Source organism: Microcaecilia unicolor, chromosome 2 (genome assembly GCF_901765095.1).
Source record: "Microcaecilia unicolor chromosome 2, aMicUni1.1, whole genome shotgun sequence".
In the NCBI taxonomy this organism is placed as follows: Eukaryota; Metazoa; Chordata; class Amphibia; order Gymnophiona; family Siphonopidae; genus Microcaecilia; species Microcaecilia unicolor.
This window is the reverse complement of record NC_044032.1, coordinates 605,496,311-605,521,196: the sequence shown is the minus strand read 5'-3', so window position 1 is coordinate 605,521,196 and position 24,886 is coordinate 605,496,311. Positions and strand designations below refer to the sequence as shown.

At 43.6% G+C, this 24,886-nt stretch overlaps 1 protein-coding gene across 3 annotated transcripts in view; it reads left to right on the top strand.

Moving 5' to 3' along the window:
* Positions 1-21,171, top strand: part of LOC115462678 (WAP four-disulfide core domain protein 5-like) — a 28,652-nt gene extending 7,481 nt beyond the window's left edge. For all 3 annotated transcript variants that reach the window (XM_030192681.1, XM_030192682.1, XM_030192683.1), the window contains 3 exons: positions 18,024-18,164; positions 19,041-19,172; positions 20,872-21,171. In XM_030192681.1, the coding sequence (XP_030048541.1) occupies positions 18,024-18,164; positions 19,041-19,172; positions 20,872-20,885 (287 nt within the window). In that variant the 3' untranslated portion in view covers positions 20,886-21,171. The remainder of the gene's footprint in view (positions 1-18,023; positions 18,165-19,040; positions 19,173-20,871) is intronic.
* Positions 21,172-24,886: the final 3,715 nt, after the last annotated feature.

Here is a 24,886-nt window from a genome sequence, read left to right as displayed (position 1 = left end):
GGACTCAGCATCTTGGCCGGGACGGCAACTCTCACCGGACTCAACATCTTGGCCGGGACTGTAACTTGACCCGGACTCTGCATCTTGCCTGGGACTGTAACTCAATTCTGATTCGGCATCTCGGCTGAACTCTGCACCCGGTGCAGACTCAGCACTCATCGTGGACTCAGTATCTCGGCTGGCCTCTACACTCAGCGCAGACTCAGCACTCATCATGGACTCATCACTCAGTGTAGACTCAGCATCCCGGCTGGGACTGCAACTCGATCCAGACTCAGCATCTTGACTGGAACTGCAACTCGATCCAGACTCAGCATCTTGACTGGAACTACAACTCGATCCAGACTCAGCATCTTGACTGGAACTGCAACTCGATCCAGACTCAGCATCTTGACTGGAACTACAACTCGATCCAGACTCAGCACCTTGACTGGAACTGCAACTCAATCCAGACTCAGCACCTTGACTGGAACCGCAACTCAATCCAGACTCAGCATCTTGACTGGAACTCCAACTCGATCCAGACTCAGCATCTTGACTGGAACTACAACTCTCAGCATCTTGACTGGAACTACAACTCGATCCAGACTCTGCATCTTGACTGGAACTCCAACTCGATCCAGACTCAGCATCTTGACTGGAACTACAACTCTCAGCATCTTGACTGGAACTACAACTCGATCCAGACTCTGCATCTTGACTGGAACTGCAATTCGATCCAGACTCTGCATCTTGACTGGAACTGCTGCATCTCGCTCCGGACTCAGCATCTGGGCTGGAACTCAAAACAGACTCAGGCACTGGGCTGGAACTCAGTGTGGACTCAGAAGCTTGGCAGACAAAGCCCTTCAGGCTGGACTCAGAAGTTTTTCGGGAAAAATCAGGAAGCCACCTTCTTTCAGCTTGGGCTTCAGGAGTATCCCGTAGGGTTGGCTCCGAGAGGAGTTGGAAGCGGTAAAAGAACAGCTTGGTAGAGGGATCAATAGCAGAAACTGGGTTTTCTTCGAACCCAAGCCAGGAGACACGCCTTCTTTCCGCTGCAGCTTCAGGAGTATTCTTCAGGGCTGGATCAGACAAAAGTGCAACCCGGTAATCCTGGAGTGTCAGAAACGGATCCAGATCAAAAATGGGGTTGGAACTGGGATCCAAACTGGTACTAGGAGGCTTGGTTTGAAGCGCCACTTGAACTGGACACAGAGACTTGGCTTGAAGCGCTGCTTGGACTGGAATCGGAGACTCAGTCAGAAGCATCCCTCGGACTGGACTCAGAGGCTTGAGTGGAAGCGCCACCTGAACTGGGATAGGCGACTCGGTTAGGAGCATCCCTTGGACTGGCCTCTGAAGCTTGGCTGGACGTGCTGCTCGGACTGGATTCAGAGGCTTGTCTGGGCGCGCTGCTTGAACGGGACTGGACCCCTGCTGGGCCCAGAGCGTGGAATTCCCAAGACGTCTCCTCTCAGCGACAGCTTCAGGAGTATCCCACAAAGCTGGATTCAAGACCAGGCTGCGGCGATATTCAGCGAGCGTGATAAAAGGGTCCATATCTGAAACTGGGTTTTCAGCGATTCCAAGCCACCGGACACGTTTTCTCTCAGCTGCCGCTTCAGGAGTCTTCTTCAAAACAGGATGAGACAAAAGTTTCCCACGATACTGACGAAGAGTCATAGAAGGATCAAGAACAACGATGGAGCTGGACCCCAGCTGGGTCAGCTGGGCGGGGGTTCTTGCCGGGCTCATGGCCTTTGCAATCTGTCAGGTTCTCAGGTTCAGAGCCCGCGGGGCCGGGCTCTGGAGCAAACGTGAGCCCTTGGGCTGCTGACGAGGAGTGACAGCAGCAGGCAAAACCCACCAACCAATGCTGGGCAAGCACACCGGCACCGGCAGGGACTGCAGGCACCGCCCAGTGAGCCGGAACACATGGACTGGAATCCCCCGGACTGGAGGACACAGAACTGGAACACTGGACTGCAATCCCCCGGACTGGAACACACACCGGACCGGAACACACTGGACTGGAGCACACCAGACTGGAACACCCTGGACTGGTCCCCCGGACTGGAGGACACAGGACCGGAACACGGGACTGGAGCACACTGGACTGGTCCAACAGCTTCACCTGTACTTAGCTACTAAACCCCCCAAGAGTTGAGCTCCTGGGTTCGAGTAGCCGACAGGACTTACTGGATACCGGATGACATAGGGACCAGGACTGGAAACAGAAGTGCTCCTAAACCTAAACTGATCTACTTGCTCCCAAGCCCTAAACCAGCAGGAGTGTTCCTAACAGTAAACTGACAAAAGGACTTCCTAAGCCCTATACTAAACAGGAGCTCCTAAGCCCTGCTCAAGAAAGGGACTTCCTAAGCCCTAAACTAACAGAGCAGGGTACTAAATACAAAGCTAACACAGGTGCTACTAAGCACCAAGCTACAAGCAGAGCTTTACACTAATAAGCTAAACACAAAACTAAACCAGCTACCTAAGCACTGCTCTAGCAAGCTAGATACAACTAACAAGGTGCTTCCTAAGCACTACTCTGGCAAGCAACCAGAAGAGCTCCTAGCACTAAAAGGGAAGATAGGGGAGCCACAAGGAAAAAGCAGTGAAGCTAACACATAAGCCAAAAGTGATTCTAAATCACCATACACCAACAGCAAAGACTGCAATGCTCCCAATAGCACAAACACCAGAAGTACTTCTAACAGCAAACTCTGCAGTGTTTCTAACAACACCAAACCCTGAAGTACTTCTAACAGCAACAGAGCTTCCAAAGCCCTACACACAGCAATGCTTCCAAAACCAAGAGGGAAAAGCAGGGGAACCAAAGGAAAAGCAGGAAAGCTAAACACACAGTCACCAGTGCACACTGCACTAACACTAACCTGGACCTTAGCAAAAGCAAGCAGGGAAACTAGACACAACGTCAGAAGTGCACACTGCACCACCCTACCTAAAACAAACACCACTGTTGCAAAGGCCCTGAAGGAAACAACACCACTTCCTTATCAAGGCCCTCCCTGATGATGTCACACTCCCTAGACCTAGGCAAAAGCACACTGACCCAGAGAGGCCCAACCCACACCAATGCAAAACTGTGAAACCCTTGAAGCCAGTACACCCAAAGAGAGTTAGAGCAGCTCAGGCAACACACACACAGCTGTAGTGAAGTGAGACAATTAACCCCATGCTGCTGGAAGCTGCCAGCACAGAGAGACAGAGCCAGCTCAGAAAGGAAAGAGAAAAGAAACAGAAGCCAGCTAAGAAGCTGACCCCCAGGAAAGAGGTAAGTTTGAGAGGGGTTCAGACCCCAATCATAACAGGTACATTGGGTCTCTAAGGGAGAGGAAAGATGATATGGATGGGTAGACCTCAGGCAAAAGGGACGTGAAGTGCAAACAAATCACCAAAACAGTAATACTTCACTATATACACTGTGTTCAGTGTTCAGTTTCATATATAATGTTTATATATGAAAATAGGAAGGAAAAGCCTCAGACTTTATACTTTTCTACCCGTTCATATATCCATCACAAGCATAAAAACCTTCCAACCTCCTTACTTTCACTCAAACTTTATTTTTAATTAACATGATCCAAAAAACTTTCATTTAGGGGCCCTTTTACAAAGGCACTCTGAAAAATGGCCTGCAGTACTATAGACATGTGTTTTGGGCACGCACAGAATCATTTTTCAGCACACCTATAAAAAAATGCTTTAAAATTTTTTTTCCAAAAATGGACATGCAACAAAATGAAAATTGCCACGCGTCCATTTTGGATCTGAGGCCTTACCGCCAGCCATTGAACTAGCGGTAATGTCTGACGCGGTAACCAGGCGGTAATGACCTACGCGCGTCAAACGCCGCTCAGCATGTGCCCAATACACATATCCAAAAATAAAAATTATTTTTCAGATGTGCATATCAGACACGCCAAAAATGAAATTACCGCAAAAGCCACGCGGTAGCCGGGCGATAACTCCATTTTGGCGCATATTGGGCATGTGTAGACACTTAAGGGACTTAGTAAAAGGGCTCCTCAAATTGTATTTAGCTTCTCAGCTTAGTTTCATGGATGCCATGAACATGTTAATTGAAAATAAAGTTTGAGTGAAAGTAGGGAGGTAGACTAAACAGGCCATATGGTCTTTACCAGCCTTCATTTTTCTCTATTTCAATGTTTTATTTATTAAATTTATATTCCACTCAGCTTTACAATCCTAAGCAAATTACATATAAAACATACATAAAATAAACCAAAACAAGATAGAAATAAACTTAAGTAAATGATTCTTGAAATAGAAACCTCTTCAGTTTCTTGTGAAAAACTCAATAATCCTTTGCCTTTCTTCATTCAGTTGGATGTGTTCCAAGTTTTTGGCTGTGTAATAGAAAAATCCCGGACACTAGTAGTCTTGTAAACAATTGAAATGGATGGAATCATTAACAATGCCTGTTCATCGAAGCAAAACGAACATACATGAGAATAACTATGTAACCTTAATGACAGGTCTACTGATGGGAAAAGATGCAACATTTGAAAAATCATTCACAAATATAAGGTGTTTTATAGGCACGTTAGCAGATTTAACGCATATAAATGGTGAATGCGCATTACATGCTATTGCGCTCATAGGAATGTATAAGTGCATTAACGTTTAACACGCCTTAACTTTAAATGTGCGTTAAAAATGCTAATGCGCCTTAAACATACCCCTTAAATTTGTACACAGACTTTCACAGGAAGCCAATGCAACTCTATTAAAATGGGATCACATGCCGGAGCCGGTACAAGAGTGATGGATGTCCTAGATGAACCTTCAGCCTTACCACCCCCTCTCAATTAACTCTCAGACCCCTAGCTTGCAGCATCCCTCTCCCCTCCCCTCCAAGATGCTATAATTAAACTCAACAATCATGATCATCACACACACACAAATAGGGCTAAATTCAGTAAATGGAGCTCAAACATTGATGTAAAAAAAAATTGGCACTCAAATATGAGTGCCCATTATAGCATAGCATTGAGTGCTGATTTCAGTGCCCAAATTTGGGCTCCAGGACTCGCGCCTGTTGAAATCAGCTGTAATTCCTGGCGCTCAATTTGGGCACATATCCCCGGTATTCTATAACAGTACGTGCATATTTTAGGAACACCCCTGACCCGCCCATGCACCTTTCATGGCCACTTTCCCTTTTGTACTGCACGCTATAGGATTCAGGTACACATTGTTATAGAATAGCGCAATAGCAAGATGTTCGTGCAAATTGGCACCAATTAGCGCCCACTTATTGGCACTAATTGGCTTATTAGACAATTTAGTTGGGCACACATTATGGATCGGCAGCATATATAGAATCTGGGGGATATCCTGTAAAAATGAGTTTAAAGTATGTAGTGATGATTCTTTGAGTTTGCGTGGCTGTCAGAACCTATCGTTTGGCTTGGTAACAGCTGCTTTTTGCTCCCCCCCCCCCCCCCCCCCCCCACAAGAAGCTGCTTCCCTAGGTGACCACATAGAGGGGCATAATCGATAGGGAAGCCCAAGTTTTGCAGAGGACGTCCTCGAAAAATGTCCCGGTGGAGGGACGAGGAAACCCGTATTTTCAAAACAAGATGGGCGTCCATCTTTCGTTTCGATAATATGGTCAGGGATGCCCACATCTTGACATTTAGGTCATCCCTAGAGATGGCCATCCCTAGACTTGGTCATTTCTGATTTTCGGCGATAATGGAAACTAAGGACGCCCATCTCAGAAATGACCAAATGTAAGCCCTTTGGTCATGGGAGGAGCCAGCATTCGTAGTGCACTGGTCCCCCCTGACATGCCAGGACACCAACTAGGCACTCTAGGGGGCACTGCAGTGGATTTCAGAAATTGCTCCCAGGTGCATAGCTCCCTTACCTTGTGTGCTGAGCCCCCCAAACCTCCCCACACCCACTCCCCACAACTGTACACCACTAACATAGCCCTTATGGGTGAAGGGAGGCACCTACATGTGGGTATAGTGGGTTTGTGGTAGGTTTTGGAGGGCTCATATTTACCACCACAAGTGTAACAGGTAGAAGGGGATGGGCCTGGGTCTGCCTGCCTGAAGTGCACTGCACCCACTAAAACTGCTCCAGGGACCTGCATACTGCTATGATGGACCTGAGTATGACATTTGAGTCTGGCATAGAGGCTGGCACAAAATATTTTGAAAGATATTTTTTGAGGGTGGGAGGGGGTTAGTGACCACTGGGGGAGTAAGCGGAGGTCATCCCCGATTCTCTCCAGTGGTCATCTGATCAGTTCAGGCACCTTTTTGTGGCTTGGTCATAAGAAAAACAGGACCAGCTAAAGTCGTCCAAGTGCTCGTCAGGGACGCCCTTTTTTTTCCATTATGGGTCGAAGATGCCCATGTGTTAGGCACGTCCAAGTCCTGCCTTCACTATGCCTCCGACACGCCCCGTGAACTTCGACCGTCCCCGCGAAGGAAAGCAGTTGAGGACGCCCAAAATTTGCTTTCGATTATGCCGATTTGAGCAACCCTGTGAGAAGGATGCCCATCTTCCGATTTGTGTCGAAAGATGGGCGTCCTTCTCTTTCGAAAATAAGCCTGCTAGTGTTACCTAATGATTGGGACAGCCCTGGTCACATGTAGAAATCATCTTTTACCCTTAATAATTCTAATAATCACATTTTGGGCTAGTTGCAAAAAGAGCAGTCTAACATCGGGCACACCAGTGAACAGCAAATAATAATAATCAAAATATGATAAAACAAAGGCCTGCATAACCATTCTAAAGCCATTAGGGTTTAAAAAGTCTTTATTCTCTGCACCAGTTGCATTTAAATATTTGAAAGTGGAATGACAACTTGGAATCCAGCATGATCCCAAAATATTGTATCTCAGATATTAATTTAATAAGGTAGTTGTTGCAGAAGGGGAGTATTGAGGTTCATTAGGTTTACTGTAGGCCTATTATCAGAAAACCAAAAAAGCCCTTATATAGAATCTTAACCCCCTAGTGGTAGTACCGCAAGACTACCACTAGGAGTATCTGGAGCCATTTTGAACATAGCATTGGCAAAGGCAGGAGTGACTGAGGACCACCGGGGATTGCAAGAAATAGGCCTGAAAGGACCTACAGGAAGGTAGCCATCTTTGGGGGACTCTTCAAGGGGGTCGTGTTTGGAGGTTCTCACAGAGGTGGTCTTTGGAGTGATGGGGAAGCAAGGTCTACTACGAAAAGGGGTGTGTTCTGGGGGTGGCTCTTTGGGAGGGTGTCCTTGGGGGCAGGGGTAAGGGGAAGAGGCAAAGCAAGCAGTACTCTGGCCTTTTTAAGATGCTACCCATGAGCATCAAGTCACAGATTAGTGGCCCAGTGCTCTCAGGCAGCAAAAATAATGCCAGCTTTAAGCTGGCAGTATTTTTCCTGAAATAATACAGTTTGTAGTGCTTGCCTGCTTCCATTATGTTTCCCCCGATAACCTAAACTAACATATTATGGTAACATAATGCATGTTGTTGCTGTTTAATATGTGTCAAGGGACAAATAACATGCATTATTGCCTTAAAGCACTAAAGTAACTACTCCCCCTAAGTCTGGTAAAGGAGAAGCAAAAGCAGCTGTAATATCTATAAAATTCAATAGGAAGGTTGCTCTTTTCTTCTTTAACCCTAGCAATAATGAAAAATAAATATTTTGGAGCTATATCCAGGACAGGAGCATACACCGAACACACTGCCATGTAGCTTCCCATAATCTCGCCAACCCAAATCATATACCGTCCATCCGGATCAGAGATAATTTTATGCCTTAAAAACCCCACCGCCTTATGGATAAGGACCACTAACCCTCTCTGTCTGCCATGCAAACACCAACTCTCCAACCCAATCCCTCTTCAATTTAGTGTGTTCTAAGCTGGTGAGGTGCATCTCTTGCAGGAGCAGCAAATCCATCTTCAGGCACCTGCCCTAGCTCAAGACCTTCATGCACTTCACAGGAGAGTGAAGTCCATCCACATTCAAGGTGGCAATGCGCAGGTCACCTACCCCCAGTTTGCTGGCTATTAAGGCCTAACTACAGGCTAGTAGTGTGTGGGGATTTTAACATAACAACTGACCTGCTTATTGACTGTAGTCCCTCAAAAACACATCCAAAGGGTTGGGAAGAGAAATGCCCTAGGTCTTTTGGACATTAGGTGCTTCATCCAGACAAGCATAACTATACGTTTTTCTCTTAAGTCCATAAAATACACACGCACATGGACTACATTCTTCTTTCAACCTCTCTTCTATCGGTGTCCAGGAGGGATTATATTGATCCTGGGGTAGTGTCGGACCATACTCTGGTTTGGTGGATTTGGGAATCTCTGGTCAGATGCCTTCTACTGGTTGGGGGATGAATCCCACACTTTAGACCCCAATTTTCGAACTTACTTCGAAAATTGGGGTCTAAAGTGTGGGATTCATCCGCCAACCAATAGAAGGCGTCCAACTAGAGATTCCCAAATCAACTAACTTACTTAGTAGATGAATGGAATCATTACCATGGGGATAATGATCCCTCAGAATCTGCCTGACCTGTGATTATACACTGTGGCCTCCCTGATCCTGTGACTACATTAACTTCACATGGGGGTTATGCTCCTGCCTATGTTTGGTCAATTGAGGCCTCACTTTTACTGTTTTCAATGTTATTCAGTCAAGGAGAGTGGGGGTATGGATGTTGCCTTTGTTGCGCCCATTGAAGATGGCTTGGGAGTGGTGGCGGTCGAAATTGGGAGAGCCTATAGGGGTATCCCCTTTTTTGGAAATGGTGTAGAATCCCAATTTTCCTGCTAGGCAGGGTCTCTGATATTTGGAGTTTTGGCATCAGAGGGGCTGGATCAGCTATTGGAGTTGGGCAGGGATTGTATCTCCTCTTTCTAGGACTGCCAAACAAAGTGGAGGAGTAGCCTAGTGGTTAGTGCAGCAGACTTTGATCCTGGGGAACTGGGTTCAATTGCCACTGCAGCACCTTGTGGCTGTGGGCAAGTCACTTACCCCTCCATTGCCCCAGGTACAAATAAGTACCTGTATATATATATATATATATATATGTAAACCATTTTGAAGGTAGTTGCAAAAACCACAGAAAGGCAAGTCTCATTCCCTTTAACTATTTTTTCTGTTATCTCCAGCTCTGTCATTACATTGGTTCCTTGCGGGGCACTGATCATAAATAACTACTTTTACCCAGCTAGATGCCACTTTTATGTAGACACCAGAATCCTCTAATAAACTGTCCCTGTGGTATAAGCTTGGCAGGGAGCAGTGGCCCTCCCTCTGTTTTGCCCAGATGGCTATCAGGTGGAGTTCTTGCTTGGCAGACGACATCTCTGTGGAAAAAGTTCTGTCTTCCTGTTTTCTTTTGGCATTCTGGGTGACCCCCAATGTAAGCCTCCACAAGATCCAATTCAAAATTCTTCATGATGTGTATATTTCAAAGTGTAAGGAAAAAGCTATGGGCATGTGGTACTCAGATACTTGTGACAAGTGTGGAGTGGAGAGAGGCACCACTGTACACCATTTTTTAGAATGCTTGAAACTTCAGCCTTTCTGGACTGGGGTTATTTATGCTCTTGAGGAAGTCTTGGGGGCAGCCTGCGAGTAGACCTATGGGGTACTTTTATTGGGTTCCAAGTCTACCTTACTTGCCCAAGGCCTTCTGGATCATCAGAGACATTTTGTGCTCCTAACACTTCTGCTGGCACGATAGTGGTAAGATAATTTTGCAGCACTGGGTGGGGAAGGACATCCCAACCTTCGAAGAGTGGAGGGCTAGTACATCTCAGATGGCCTTTTGGGAGCTTTTACACTTCTCAAAGTCCAGATCTGGGTTTTGCAATACGCTTCATCAGGGGAATTTGTATTTTTGGGGTGGCCACAAATGACCAAGCCCATACCTGGCAGGGACTATCCCAGATCTGAGTTGGGATCCGGGATTTGAAGAGGGAAGTTGGTTTTTGATATATGTTTGGCTTTTCACATACACATTGGTGGAAGAAGGCGCGAATAGTTAAGAGTAACTGTGGAATGATGAACTAACCATCACGGCATGAACCACATTACAGCTCATAATATAAATAACAAACTACAAGTTGTTTGTTATTTATATTATGAGTTGCAGTGTTTTACACTTTGTTCATGCTGAATCTTGATGAGAACTTTTAATGTGCTGTGATAATGGTTCCAAATTCTGTTCTCATGGTGCAATGAGAGGTGATTGAATCTGAGCACATTCCCCATTATTTATATAATATTACACTTTCAGAAATAATTTTTTATAGTAGATTCTTGTGAATTGCAACTTGATTTAAAAACTGCTTATGTGATTTTTCAAAAAGTGTATCGCTCTCAACATAAGCTGGTTTTTTTAGCATTGTGCTCCATTGATTATATATTTTGTGAGGCCATTTACTAGGTCCTGTTCTGGAGTCCTACAATTGCCAAGAATGCCCCATCTTTGGAGTCTGTGAACATTACTAGAACTAGCTGATCCAGGGAGCAGAAATTTGTTCAGTTTGTAGCACTTCTCATGAGCCACCAGGACACAGAACACCAGTTTATAGCAGAAGTTCTCAACCCAGTCCTCAGGACATAACTAGCCAGTCAGGTTTCCAGGCTATCCACAATGAATATGCATGAGATTGTTTTGAATGCAAGGAAGGTAATGCATGCAAATATATCTCATGCATATTCATTGTGGATATCCTGAAAACCTGATCGGCTAGATTTGTCCCAAGCAGTGGCATAGCCAGGGGTGGGCTTGGGTGGGCCCAGGCCCATCCACTTTGGGTTCAGGCCCACCCAGTAGCAGCACATCTATAATGTGGCTGGCAGGGATTCCCAAGCCCCACCAGCCGAAAACTCCCAACTGGCCCTCCTGCATACCTTTTAAATAGCAGATCTTTGCCTGCAGCAAGCAGCAACTGATACATACTGTTCGCACCGGCCCTGCAGCCTTCCCTCTGATGTATTCTCGCCTTTGCGGAAACAGGAAGTTACATCAGAGGAAAGGCTGTGGGGCCAACATGAGCAGTGTGTATTAGTTGCTGCTCGCTGCCGGTGAAAATCTGCTATTTAAAAGGTATTCAGGGAAGGGCGGATGTTTGAGAGACCATATGGATGCAGGCAAGAGAGGGAGAGACAAAATCACTTGTGGGACAAGGCGGAGTACTTCTGCCCACCCATCTTGGGCCTAGGCCCACCCAAATTTGGGTCCCTGGTCCCAAGGACTAGTTTGAGAACTCCTGGCTTATAAGTTCCTGAAAGAAGACAAAACTTATGAGGGCCAAAGAATCCAATTATTGGAGGGGGAGCCTTGATTCAGCTTTTTGATCATCCTTCCTAAAGCATTGTATTGTAGGTTTGTGCATCAGCAAGTCTTAAAAAAAGTCAGAAATGGCTGCCTCCTTTCAGAAAAGATGCTCTCTTTGCAGTTTCTCTCTATATATTACCTTCTCAGAAGTATCCTTTTCATGTTTACAAACAGTTCTTGATTCTTCTGATATCATCTTGGTATTTATATCATTTATTCATTGTTACTCACTTTGGACAATATATTAAAAGTAATCTAGAAAATGCATACTAACTTGTAGCTCCCATTTTTAGCATCTGCATTAATCATTCAATTTCCTACCAATGTAGCAACATAATAATATGCCTAGTGCACAAGCACTATGAAAAATGCACCAAGCATAGCATGCATGCTATTTATAATACTAAAATGAATATAAACATTCCTACAATATTATGATAAATGAAATTAAGCTACCTCTCACCCACCAGTTCAAATGAAAATGACTCCCCTTGATTTCTTCTTTCATCTACTTAATTACTAGAACAGATGACACCCCAGGTAATTCAGTGATGAATGAAACCCCTCATCACTGGTCCCCCTTTCCAGTCACCAAATTCAATAAAATGTGACACCTACTCAAACTAATTTAACCTTTCTTATGTACCACCAAAACAAAACAAAATTGCTGATTCAATATGGCCATAGGAGCCAACTTTTCAAAATTATTGGGGGTGCTAAGCCCAATGAAAATAACCCCTCCCTGGACACTTACAAGGAATTTTCTCAATATTGGGGGTGCTCAAGCACCCACAGCACCTACAGAGTCGGCTCCAATGAATATGGCAAACAGTAGAATTGGAAACAAATTGAAGCCACCCCACTTTCTCACTATCATATATTTCAAAAGAAACTCTAGTTCCTTTTTCAATACAGTTTTGAAGTTCTCTATCCCTGGTGCCTTCTCTTCCCATCCATCTGACTGGAAAACAAATGAAACCTTCCAGCCTCCATTCATAAAGGATGAGATTTTAGATTTCGCTCATGTCTATTTCAGTAGTAGCCATAGGAGCCAGCTCCGTGAGTGCCTAATCACCCCCAATATTGAGCATGCTCCTTCCTTGTTTCCATGGAGGGGTAATTTGTATTGAAATGTTGATACTTATAGCAGTAATACAGGGTGAGTTGCATTCAGGTCCAATAGGTTGTGGAAAAGCTTGCAATCTAATCTTGTACCTGAGACAATGGTGGGTTAAGTAACTTTCCCAAGTCTCAGACAGCATCAGTAGGATGTGAACCTCAGCTTCCCTGATTCTCATCCTGCTACACTATTTTAAAATCTGATATTACTTTGATAAAGGGGCTCATTTTCAAAGCACTTAGACTTACAAAGTTCCATAGATTGTTATGTATACTTTGAAAATTATACAGGATACTGCACATCTGATCGGGAAGCTGAGCAGTCAGTCTTGTTTCTGCTCAGATGACCCTGGTAACATTGGACATGAAGATGTACAGTGGTGGAAAGAAGTATTTGATCCCTTGCTGATTTTGTAAGTTTGCCCACTGACAAAGACATGAGCAGCCCATAATTGAAGGGTAGGTTATTGGTAACAGTGAGAGATAGCACATCACAAATTAAATCCGGAAAATCACATTGTGGAAAGTATATGAATTTATTTGCATTCTGCAGAGGGAAATAAGTATTTGATCCCCCACCAACCAGTAAGAGATCTGGCCCCTACAGACCAGGTAGATGCTCCAAATCAACTCGTTACCTGCATGACAGACAGCTGTCGGCAATGGTCACCTGTATGAAAGACACCTGTCCACAGACTCAGTGAATCAGTCAGACTCTAACCTCTACAAAATGGCCAAGAGCAAGGAGCTGTCTAAGGATGTCAGGGACAAGATCATACACCTGCAAAAGGCTGGAATGGGCTACAAAACCATCAGTAAGACGCTGGGCGAGAAGGAGACAACTGTTGGTGCCATAGTATGAAAATGGAAGAAGTACAAAATGACTGTCAATCGACAAAGATCTGGGGCTCCACGCAAAATCTCACCTCGTGGGGTATCCTTGATCATGAGGAAGGTTAGAAATCAGCCTACAACTACAAGGGGGGAACTTGTCAATGATCTCAAGGCAGCTGGGACCACTGTCACCACGAAAACCATTGGTAACACATTACGACATAACGGATTGCAATCCTGCAGTGCCCGCAAGGTCCCCCTGCTCCGGAAGGCACATGTGACGGCCCGTCTGAAGTTTGCCAGTGAACACCTGGATGATGCCGAGAGTGATTGGGAGAAGGTGCTGTGGTCAGATGAGACAAAAATTGAGCTCTTTGGCATGAACTCAACTCGCCGTGTTTGGAGGAAGAGAAATGCTGCCTATGACCCAAAGAACACCGTCCCCACTGTCAAGCATGGAGGTGGAAATGTTATGTTTTGGGGGTGTTTCTCTGCTAAGGGCACAGGACTACTTCACCGCATCAATGGGAGAATGGATGGGGCCATGTACCGTACAATTCTGAGTGACAACCTCCTTCCCTCCGCCAGGGCCTTAAAAATGGGTTGTGGCTGGGTCTTCCAGCACGACAATGACCCAAAACATACAGCCAAGGCAACAAAGGAGTGGCTCAGGAAGAAGCACATTAGGGTCATGGAGTGGCCTAGCCAGTCACCAGACCTTAATCCCATTGAAAACTTATGGAGGGAGCTGAAGCTGCGAGTTGCCAAGCGACAGCCCAGAACTCTTAATGATTTAGAGATGATCTGCAAAGAGGAGTGGACCAAAATTCCTCCTGACATGTGTGCAAACCTCATCATCAACTACAGAAGACGTCTGACCGCTGTGCTTGCCAACAAGGGTTTTGCCACCAAGTATTAGGTCTTGTTTGCCAGAGGGATTAAATACTTATTTCCCTCTGCAGAATGCAAATAAATTCATATACTTTCCACAATGTGATTTTCCGGATTTAATTTGTGATGTGCTATCTCTCACTGTTACCAATAACCTACCCTTCAATTATGGGCTGCTCATGTCTTTGTCAGTGGGCAAACTTACAAAATCAGCAAGGGATCAAATACTTATTTCCACCACTGTAGTATTTTAAAGGGCAATTCTATAAAAGGTGCCTAAATGTAAGTGGCATTTAAGCACATCAATTTATAGAATAGGTGTACTTATGCACTTAAATGATGTCACCAATTATCATTTACATGTGTAAATGCTAGGCGCTATTCTATAAAATAAGCACCAGAATTGCTTAGCACATAAGTGCTAGGGGGAGTAAACATGGGTAGAGTATGGGCAGGTCATGGGCATGTCTCCAAGATGCATGTGTATCTTATCGAATACTATAAGTTATGCGTACTTTAGGGCATGCTTACAGCCCCACACTAGAGATGCCCATATATTCCTGTGGACATCTCTAGCGTTTATTTAGTGTGTGCTAATCATTAATGTGTAAAAGACCCCCTTAGGTACCAACAGTTATGACTGCCACTAGTTTTCTATTGACTGCCATTGACTTGGTGTACTACTGTCCACATGGCCAGAATGAACAGACAGACATACAAATGTTATCAGAAATTAGGGAATCAAACAACCTGGGGAATACAATAATAATGGGTGATTTCAATTACCCTGATATTGACTGGGTAATTGTAACATCAGGGCATGCTTGGGAGGTAAATTCCTTGATGAAATCAAGGACTGTTTTATTGAGCACCTGGTACAGGAGCCAACAAGAGGAGGAAAACTTCTAGACCTAGTCCTCAGTGGAGCAAATGACCTGGTGCAGGAGGTAATGGTGATGGGGCCGCATGATAACAGTGATCATAATATGATCAGATTTTATATCGGCTCTGGAGTAAGTACACACACAGAAAATCCAATACGTTAGCATTTAACTTTCAAAAATGAGAAGAACGGTGAAAACAAAACAGAGGAGCAGCTGCAAAGGTCAAAAATTACATCAGGTGTGGATGCTGTTCAAAAATACCATTCTGGAAGCAGGCCAGTTCTATTCCATGGAAGGCCAAGCGGCAGCCGGGATGGTTAAAAAGTGAGTTGAAGAAAACTATTAGAGCTAAAAGAAAATCCTTCCGAAAACAGAAGAAGGATCCGACTGAAAATAATAAGAAGCAGCATAAGGAATGGCAAGTCAAATGCAAAGCGCTGATAAGGAATGCAAAGAGGGACTTTGAAAAAAGATTGCATTGGAGGCAAAAACACACAGTAAACTCTTTTTTTAGGTATATTAAAAGCAAGAAGTCAGCAAAAGAATCAGTTTGACCGCTAGATGACCGAGGGGTAAAAGGGACACTCAGAGAAGAAAAAAGCCATAGCAGAGAGATTAAGGGGGTCTTTTACTAAGCCGCAGTAGCATTTTTAGTTCATGGTAGAAATCAGCTTGCGGTAAAAGCCGAGACACCCATAGGAATATAATGAGCATCTCAGCATTTTCCACCAGCTGATTTCTACTGTGAGCTAAAAACGCTACTGCAGCTTAGTAAATGACCCCCTAAATGAATTCTTTTTGCTTTGGCCTTCACCAAGGAAGATGTGGGAGAGATACCGGCACCAGAAATGGTATTCAAAGCTGATGAGTCAGAGAAACTGAATTAAATCGCTATAAACCTGGAAGATGTAATGGCGCAATTTGACAAACTGAAGAATAGGAAATTGCCTGGATGAGAAGGTACTGATAGAATTGAAAAATGAACTTGCAGAACTATTCTTGGTAATGTGCAATTTATCTTTAAAATCAAGCATGGTATCAGAAGATTGGAGGGTGGCCAATATAACGCCGATTTTTTAAAAAAAGGTTCCAGAGGTGATCTGGGAAATTTCAGACCAGTGAGCTTGACGTCAGTGCTGGACAAAATGGTAGAGACCATTATAAAGAACAAAATTACAGAGCATATTCAAAAGCATGAATTAATGAGACAGAGTCAACATGGATTTAGTGAAGGGAAATCTTGTCTCACTACATTTTTTTGAAGGGGTGACCAAACATGTGGATAAAGTTAAGCCGGTCCATATTGCGTATCTGGATTTTCAAAAGACATTTGACAAAATACCTCATGAAAGACTCCAGAGGAAATTGGAGAATCATGGGATAGGAGGTAGTGTTCTATTGTGGATTAAAAACAGGTTTAATAGATAGAAAACAGAGAGTAGAATTGAATGGTCAGAATTCTCAGTGGAGAAGGGTAGATAATGGTGTTCCCTAGGGGTCTGTGCTGGGACTGATGCTTTTTAACATATTTATAAATGATCTAGAGATGGAAGTAACTAGTGAGGTAATTAAATTTGCTGACTACACAGAGTTATTCGAACTTGTTAAATCTCAAGGGGATTGTGAAAAATTACAAGAGGAGTTTATGAGACTGGGAGACTGGGCAAATGGTAGATGACGTTTAATGTGAGAAAGTGCAAAGTGATGCATGTGGGGAAGAGGAACCTGAACTTTAGTTATATGATGCAAGGTTCCACATTAGGAGTCACTGACCAGGAAATGGATCTAGGTGTTATCATTGCTGATACATTAAAACCCTCTGCTCAGTGTGCGGCAGTGGCTAAGAAAGCAAATAGAATGTTAGGTATTATTAGGAAAGAAATGGAAAACAAAAATGAGGACATTATGATGCTTTTATATCACTCTATGGTGCAACCGTACCTTGAAAACTGTGTGCAATTCTGGTCATCACTTCTCAAAAAAATATATAGTAGAATTAGAAAAGGTACAGAGAAGGGCAACAAAAATGAAAGGGGGGATGGGACGACTTCCCTATGAGGAAAGGCTAAAGCGGGTAGGGCTCTTCAGCTTGGAGAAAAGATGGCTGAGGGGAGATATGAAAGAGGTTTATAAAATCATGAGTACAGTGGAACAGGTAGACCTAAATTGCTTGCTTTCCAAAGATACTAGGACTAGGGGGCATGCAATGAAGCTACAAAGTAGTGAATGTAAACAAATCGGAGAAAATATTTCTTCATTCAATATGTAATTAAACGCTGGAATTCATTGCCAGAGAATGCGGTAAAAACAGCGGTTTAAAAAAAGGTTTGGTTAGCTTCCTAAAAGAAAAGTCCATAAGCCATTCTTAAGATGGACTTGGGAAAAATCCACAGCTTATTTCTAGAATAAGCAGCATTAAATGTATTCTACTGTTTTGGGATCTTGCCAGGTACTTATAACCTGGATTGGCTACTGTTAAAAACAGGATGCTGGGCTTGATGAACCTTTGTTCTGTCCCAGTGTGGCAACACTTATGTAGTTATGTACTTATATACTAAAATAAGTATGTCTTCCATTGTTTACGAAACTTAATGTAGGAAGAACTTAAACAAATTGCCTGTGGTAAAAAGTCCCACATCTGTACTGATTGGAAGAAAAAAGAATGTTCATAAAATCACTTGTTATAAAATTCACGCAAAGTTTAGCTAAGAATTTAAATAAGCTAAAAACTTATTTGCATTACTTAGTTAAATTTCAAGGAAACAGGTACTAACCCACAAATTGTTTTATGGGCTTCTTTGTTTTATCAATTAGATTCCAGCTTGTCTCAGTTCAAATGTTTGTCTCACCTGTGTTCTAAGTCAGGGGTTCTGGTTTAATCCAATTTTGTTGGATCTTTCTAATATAAATATGAGTATAATGTGTGCTTTTATTTTTTTATTACAGACAGGCCAGGATTTTGCCCCTCCAATGACTTGCCAGCATCAGCCATCAAGGATGCCAAATGTACATATGATAAAGATTGTATAAAACCCACGAAGTGCTGCCCTCGTGGTGCAACATTTGACTGTTTGCCAGCAGTTAAAGGTAATGATGACTAGTGCAATGTTTAAATTTCATGTGTAATTTGGTTGTTTACATTGGGTATCAGATTAAGGTTAAGCGTTTGACAACCCTCAGTTTCATGTATAATGCACAGCAGAAATTCCCTACTCTAGTTTTTGAGGGATTCAAATTTGTTTTATTTTTAGGGAAGCCACAATGAATGTTCATTAGAAGTCATTGTAAACATTACCCCTGACATTCCGGGTGCTCAACTCAGCACAAATCCATATAAAGGAAATTAAATCATGATGGGTTGTGAACAACTGATCAGGCTGTCTGTAAATGAAGAGCACAGTAGGTGGTGCACATACAGGGAGGACTTGTGGGTAAAAGAAATGCTAAGGGTAGCAGGGGCATAGCCAGACCTCACGGTGAGAGGGGACCAGAGCCCGAGGTAGGGGGCACATTTTGGTCTGTCGCCCCACCCTCCACCTCCTCTCCACTCCCCCTGTCGCCCTGCCACCCACCACAGCAGCAAATACCTTTGCTGGTGGGGGTCCCCATCCCCTGTCAGCGGAAGCCTTCTCCAGCGCCGGTTTCTGGCGCCACCACGTTCCCTGCCCTACTCTCTCTTCCTTATGTCCTGCATGCTCCTTTAAGGGCATGCGAGTTGGGGACCGCACCAGCAAAACCAGGGGCCCGGATGAAATTGGGAGGGGGCCCAGGCCCCATATAGCTACACCACTGCATAAAGGCATATTATACACGCAGAGCAGAAAGGTTGAAAATGATGGTTGCCTTTCATAGCCAAGCTTTTTAAATGAATCTTTGACTCTAGCTATTCTAATTGAAGATTAGGAAAGTGGGATAGTTTTATATGATTCTGAGCTGGGTACAAAGCTCAACTTTCTTTTGCAGAGAAGCCTGGCAAGTGTCCCACGACAGCTGAGAAATGTGAAGAGCATTCCAAATGTGAGAGCGACAGCGATTGCTCTGAAGATCGGAAATGCTGCAACTTGTGTGACAAGAGATGTTTGAAGCCTGTACCAGGTACTGATTTGCCTAACATTTGGAAATGTTTGCAATTTAGGGCCTCTTTTATCAAGCTGCGCTAGTGGTCCCTGGTGCCAACAAAGCTCATTCACTTTGCATGGGATTTGTCGGCATTGCCGTGCGGCTTGATAAAAGAGGCCCTTAAGATATGGTCTTTCATGTCAAACAAGACAAAAATAAGGCGTATGGAAGGCACGCCATAACCAAAAAAGAAAAGTAAGAGACATAGACAGAAGGACTGTAGTAGAAAGATGAACCAGCTGCTAGTGTACCAAATCTAGACATTCATATTTCTTAGTTTAACAGATCAAGAGGCACAGTTATTAACTTGGCTTACATTAAGATGTGTTATTTTACCACTGGCGTGATATTTTAGCACAATTCTCATTTTATCATTTTATGCAATGAGACTTAGTTACTAATAACTAGAGTTAACAGAAAAGTAACATGTGTTAACAGTAGCCCATGTTAATAACTCCCCCCCCCCACCCCCACCAGTAACACTGTCAGGTGTATTTTTAAAAGAGAAGGCCGCCCATCTTCCGACACAAAGCTGGAGATGGGCGTCTTTCTCACAAGGTCGCCCAAATCAGCATAATTGAAAGCCGGATTTGGGCGCCCTCAACTGCTTTCTGTCACGGGGATGATCAAAGTTCACGGGGGCATGTCAGCAGTGTAGCGAAGGCTGGACTGGGGCGTGCTTAGAAGATGGGCGTCCTCAGCTGATAATGGAAAAAAGAAGGGCGTCCCTGACGAACACTTGGGCGACTTTACTTGGTCCATTATTTTTCACAACCAAGCATCAAAAAGGTGCCCGAACTGACCAGATGACCACCGGAGGAAATCGGGAATCACCTCCCCTTACTCCCCCAGTGGTCACTAAGCCCCTCCCACCCTCAAAAAAAAATCTTTAAAAATACTTTTTTGCCAGCCTCAAATGCCATACTCAGGTCCATCGCAGCAGTATGCAGGTACTTGGAGCAGTTGTAGTAGGTGCAGTGTACTTCAGGCAGGCAGACCCAGGCCCATTCCCCCCCTACCTGTTACATTTGTGGTGGTAAATGTGAGCCCTCCAAAACCCCCCAGAAACCCACTGTACCCACATGTAGGTGCCCCCCTTCATCCCTAAGGGCTATGGTAGTGGTGTACAGTTGTGGGGAGTGGGGTTTGGGGGGCTCGGCACCCAAGGTAAGGGAGCTATGCACCCGGGAGCAATCTATCTCACGAATATTCATTATGGGTATCCTGAAAACCTGACTGGCTGGGGTGCCTCCAGAACCAGGTTTGGGAACCACTGGTTTAAGTTGAAATCCCTGCCCATTCCTTACCCATTCCATTCCCCCTTCTGTGACAGCTGTTGAATATGCATGTTAATTCTTAAGTTACACAGTGGGTAAAGTGGTAAACAGTAAATACTACTTCATAAATAGGCCCCAGAGGACAATTGAGATAATTATTATATTCCATACTGAAGCGTATAAACAATGTCATGCTTCTTCAAATGAGTTCTAAAACCTGAGTTGCACAGGATCAGTCTCCAGTCTTATTCCATTTCAGTTCAGCATTAGAAATCATTGGTTGATTAACTATGACGATAAATACATTGGGGTTCATTCATTTTTGGCCCCTGCCTACAATTTGTCTTTCTAGTCTTGGCAATGTATCTATTGAGTCTGATTGTTCTTCTCTATTCTAGTGAAAAAACTGTAGTGCCCCCAAATGGTAAAAGAACACTGATGCCTGATCACAGATTCCAAAAAAGCCTGGAGCCAGGTAGAAGTGTTTCCAACTGATGCTGCAAAGAAGACTTTCTTGAATCAAGAGACTTTTAATTTGCATGTACATTGTCCTGATTTTTTAAAAAATATGTTTCACCTATTTCTATAGCTTGGTTTAATAACATCATTATGTACCTGGAAAGCAACTTATCTGTAATATTCTTTATATGTTATAAAGACTCAGATTGTAGAAAAACATTAAAATGAGATGCACAGAACATGGCCGCATTCTTTCTGTGCATTGTATAAAGATCTTTCATCTGGAGTGCAGTGGAATGTGGTTGCCAGGTTAGTCTTCCAACTGTAGCTTTGAATTTGAAGCAGGAGTGTTGACTTTTTTGTTGTTGTTGTTGTTTCATTTCGTTGCAATGCCTTCAAAAAGGTCAGTGCTTGATAATTTAGTGCACAAGGGGTCCTTTTACTAAGGTGCGCTGAAAAATGGCCTGCGGGAGTGTAGACGCGTGTTTTGGGCACGGGCAGAATTATTTTTTAGCGCACACACAAAAAATGGCTTTTTTTTTTGCCGAAAACGGACGTGCAGCATAATGAAAATTGCCGCACGTCCATTTTGGGTCTGAGACCTTACCTCAAGCCACTGACCTAGCAGTAAGGTCTCACGAGGTAACCAGGCGGTAATGGTCTATGGCGTTAAATTCCACTTGACACGCATAGCTGCCGCGTGTCAGAAAATAAAACATATTTTTCAGAAGTGCGTAGTGGATGCGCACCAAAATTGAAATTACCGCAAGGGCCATGTGGTAACGGGCGGTAACTCCAATTTGGCGCGCACTGGGCATACATAGGCGCCTAATCGTCTTAGTAAAAGGGCCCCCAAGATAGCAGGTGCCTGCTATTTTATTTAGTGGATGGTAAAATGAAATGGCACATCCTAAACTAAAACAAAACAAAAAAAACATAAAGGAAGAAAAAAAATGAAAAAATGGTAATGAAAATAAAATAAAAATGAAACCGACTTGCCTGAACACACCTAATCAGAAGTCAAAACTAGCGAGATACAATCTTCACATCAAAAACATGAAAAAGAAGAAAATAACATGAAACTCAGAGAGGCTGCACATTGCGAACTAGGCCAACACAAATCACAGCACCTTTGGAGGAACCACATTCAGCATAGAGGAGTCACATCCATAACTTGTCTTTTAACGAAGCGCAGAAGATGTAAATGGGGATGCCAGTGCATGAATTAAAGATAGGGATAAACCTCTACAGATACCAGGTAATACCAGAGAGAACAAAATGCCAAACTATTCAGGAATATAAAGGGAAAGGTAATCCCCTCTACCCAAGGTCTGAATGACTTTTGGGGGCCACCACTTTCTTGACAGTTTCTTGACAGGCTAATAGTGAGGTGGATTGCCATTGCTCTTCCCAGTCATTATCCCCAGCTAAGGCTGAGTATTCATTTACTGACTGAAATTGGGTAGATGGCTAAGATGACCAGAGAAAACTTTAAAAAAAAAAAAACAACCCAACAGCAGCAGCAATCCAAGGAAGGATGACATGACAAAAGTTCTTCCAAATATTACATAGTAACATAGTAGATAACTGCAGAAACTGTAGAGGAGTGGCCTAGTGGTTAGGGTGGTGGACTTTGGTCCTGTGGAACTGAGTTTGATTCCCACTTCAGGCACATGCAGCTCCTTGTGACTCTGGGCAAGTCACTTAACCCTCCATTGCCACATTGAGCCTGCCATGAGTGGGAAAGTGTGGGGTACAAATGTAACAAACAAAAAAAGACCTTCATGGTCCATCCAGTCTGCCCAACAAGATAAACTCATATGTGCTATTTTTTGTGTATACCCTACCTTGATTTGTACCTGTCCTTTTCAGGGCACAGACCGTATAAGTCTGCCCAGCACTATCCCCGCCTCCCAACCACCATCCCCGCCTCCCACCAATGGCTCTGGCACAGACCATATAAGTCTGCCCAGCACTATCCCCGCCTCCCAACCACCCAATCTGGCCAAGTTTTGGAAAACCTTTATCAGGGCTCACACAGGTTTCCAAAGTGTATTCACAGGTACAATGTATATACTGCAATACCTGCGATGAGAAGTGCTCTGGTCCAATGCAAAAAGATTAATTAAACAACTAATCTTTGGCACTTCTCATCACAGGTATTGGCAACCTGTGTGGTCCCTGATGAAGGTTTTCCGAAACTTGGCCAGGTTGGGTCTTGTTTCCATTAAAGTTGCATTTGGATGAACTTTTGTCGCGTCTTCCTTGGATCGCCTTGGGTTCTTTGTTTTCTTTCTGCAGTGGTTTGTCTCCTGTTTGTTTCTCAGTTGGCCAGAGGTCAGCTTTCAGATAAAAATCCCACTGTGGGATTTGAACTCAGCTTGTGGACACAGGAGGTAAGCAACCTCTTGATTGCACCACAAGGTGCAGGACAATAAAGCATTTAAAATGAAAAAAAAAAGGGAATTCTATATATGGCACCTAATGTTAAGCATTATAGTAGAAGCAAGGTGCAGAAACAGCACAAAAATGGTAGAATTGGATGGAACTACATTTACTCACCCTGTTATAGAATAGCACCTAAGTGCTTCTGTGCAGATCTGAAAAGTAATATGGGCGGGTCAGGGGTATTTCCTCAAAATGTGCACAGTGTTATAGAATTTGGCAGATCCATGTCCAGCTTACACACCAGGATTTACACCTGGTTTTAGTTGGTGTAAATAATGCCATTCAGTGCCAATTTGTTTGGCGATGATTGTTGACCACCATTTACTGAATCTAGCCCAAAGGGACTTCATATGAACACTCTCATTGATTATCAGACCTACTGTCTCTTATAGAACACATAGATATACATGGAGTAGCCTAGTGGTTAGTGCAGCGGACTTTGATCCTGGGGAACTGAGGTCAAATCCCACTGCAGCTCCTTGTGACTCTGGGTAAGTTACTTAACCCTCCATTGCCCCTGGTACAAAAATAAGTACCTGAATATATGTAAACCACTTTGAATGTAGTTGCAAAAACCTCAGAAAGGCAGTATCAAGTCCCATTTCCCTTTAATGGGACAGAATCAGCATGGGTTTAGCCAAGGGAAGTCTTGCCTCACCAATTTGCTTCATTTCTTTTAAGGCGTGAATAAACATATGGATAAAGGTGATCTGGTTGATAGAGTATCTAGATTTTCAAATAGCTTTCAACAAAGTTCCTCATGAGAGACTCCTGAGAAAATTAAAAAATAATGGGATAGGAGGCAATGTGCTGTTATGGATTAGGACTTGGTCATTGGACAGAAAAAAAAGGGTAGGGTTAAAAGGCCATTTTTCTCAATAGAGGAGGGTAAATAGTGGAGTGTCACAGGGATCTGTACTGAGACTGGTGCTATTATTAATATATTTATAAATGATCTGGAAATTAGAATGACAAGTGAGGTGATTAAATTTGTGGATGACACAAAACTATTGAAGATTGTTAAAACAAATGCGGACTGTGAAAAATTGCAGGAAGACCTTAGGAAATTGGAAGCCTGGGCATCCAAATGGCAGATGAAATTTGATGAGGACAAATGCAAAGTGATGCACATTGGGAAGAATAATCAAATCATAGTTACCGGATGCTAGGGTCCACCTTGTGGGTCAGCATCCAAGAAAAAGATCTAGGTGTCATTGTAGATAATACGCTGAAATCTTCTGCCCAGTGTGCAGCAGCAGGCAAAAAAGCAAACAGGATGCTAGGAATTATTAGGAAAGGGATGGTAAATAAGACTGAATACTATAATGCCTCTTTATTGCTCCATGGTACAACCTCATCTAGGGCCCTGTTTACTAAGGTATGCTAGCATTTTTAGCACAAGCTAGCATGAGCTAAAATTAGCACGTGTTAAATGCTAGAGACACCCATAGGAATATATGGATGTCTTTAGAGTTTAGCATGCACTAATGTTTAGCACACTAAAAA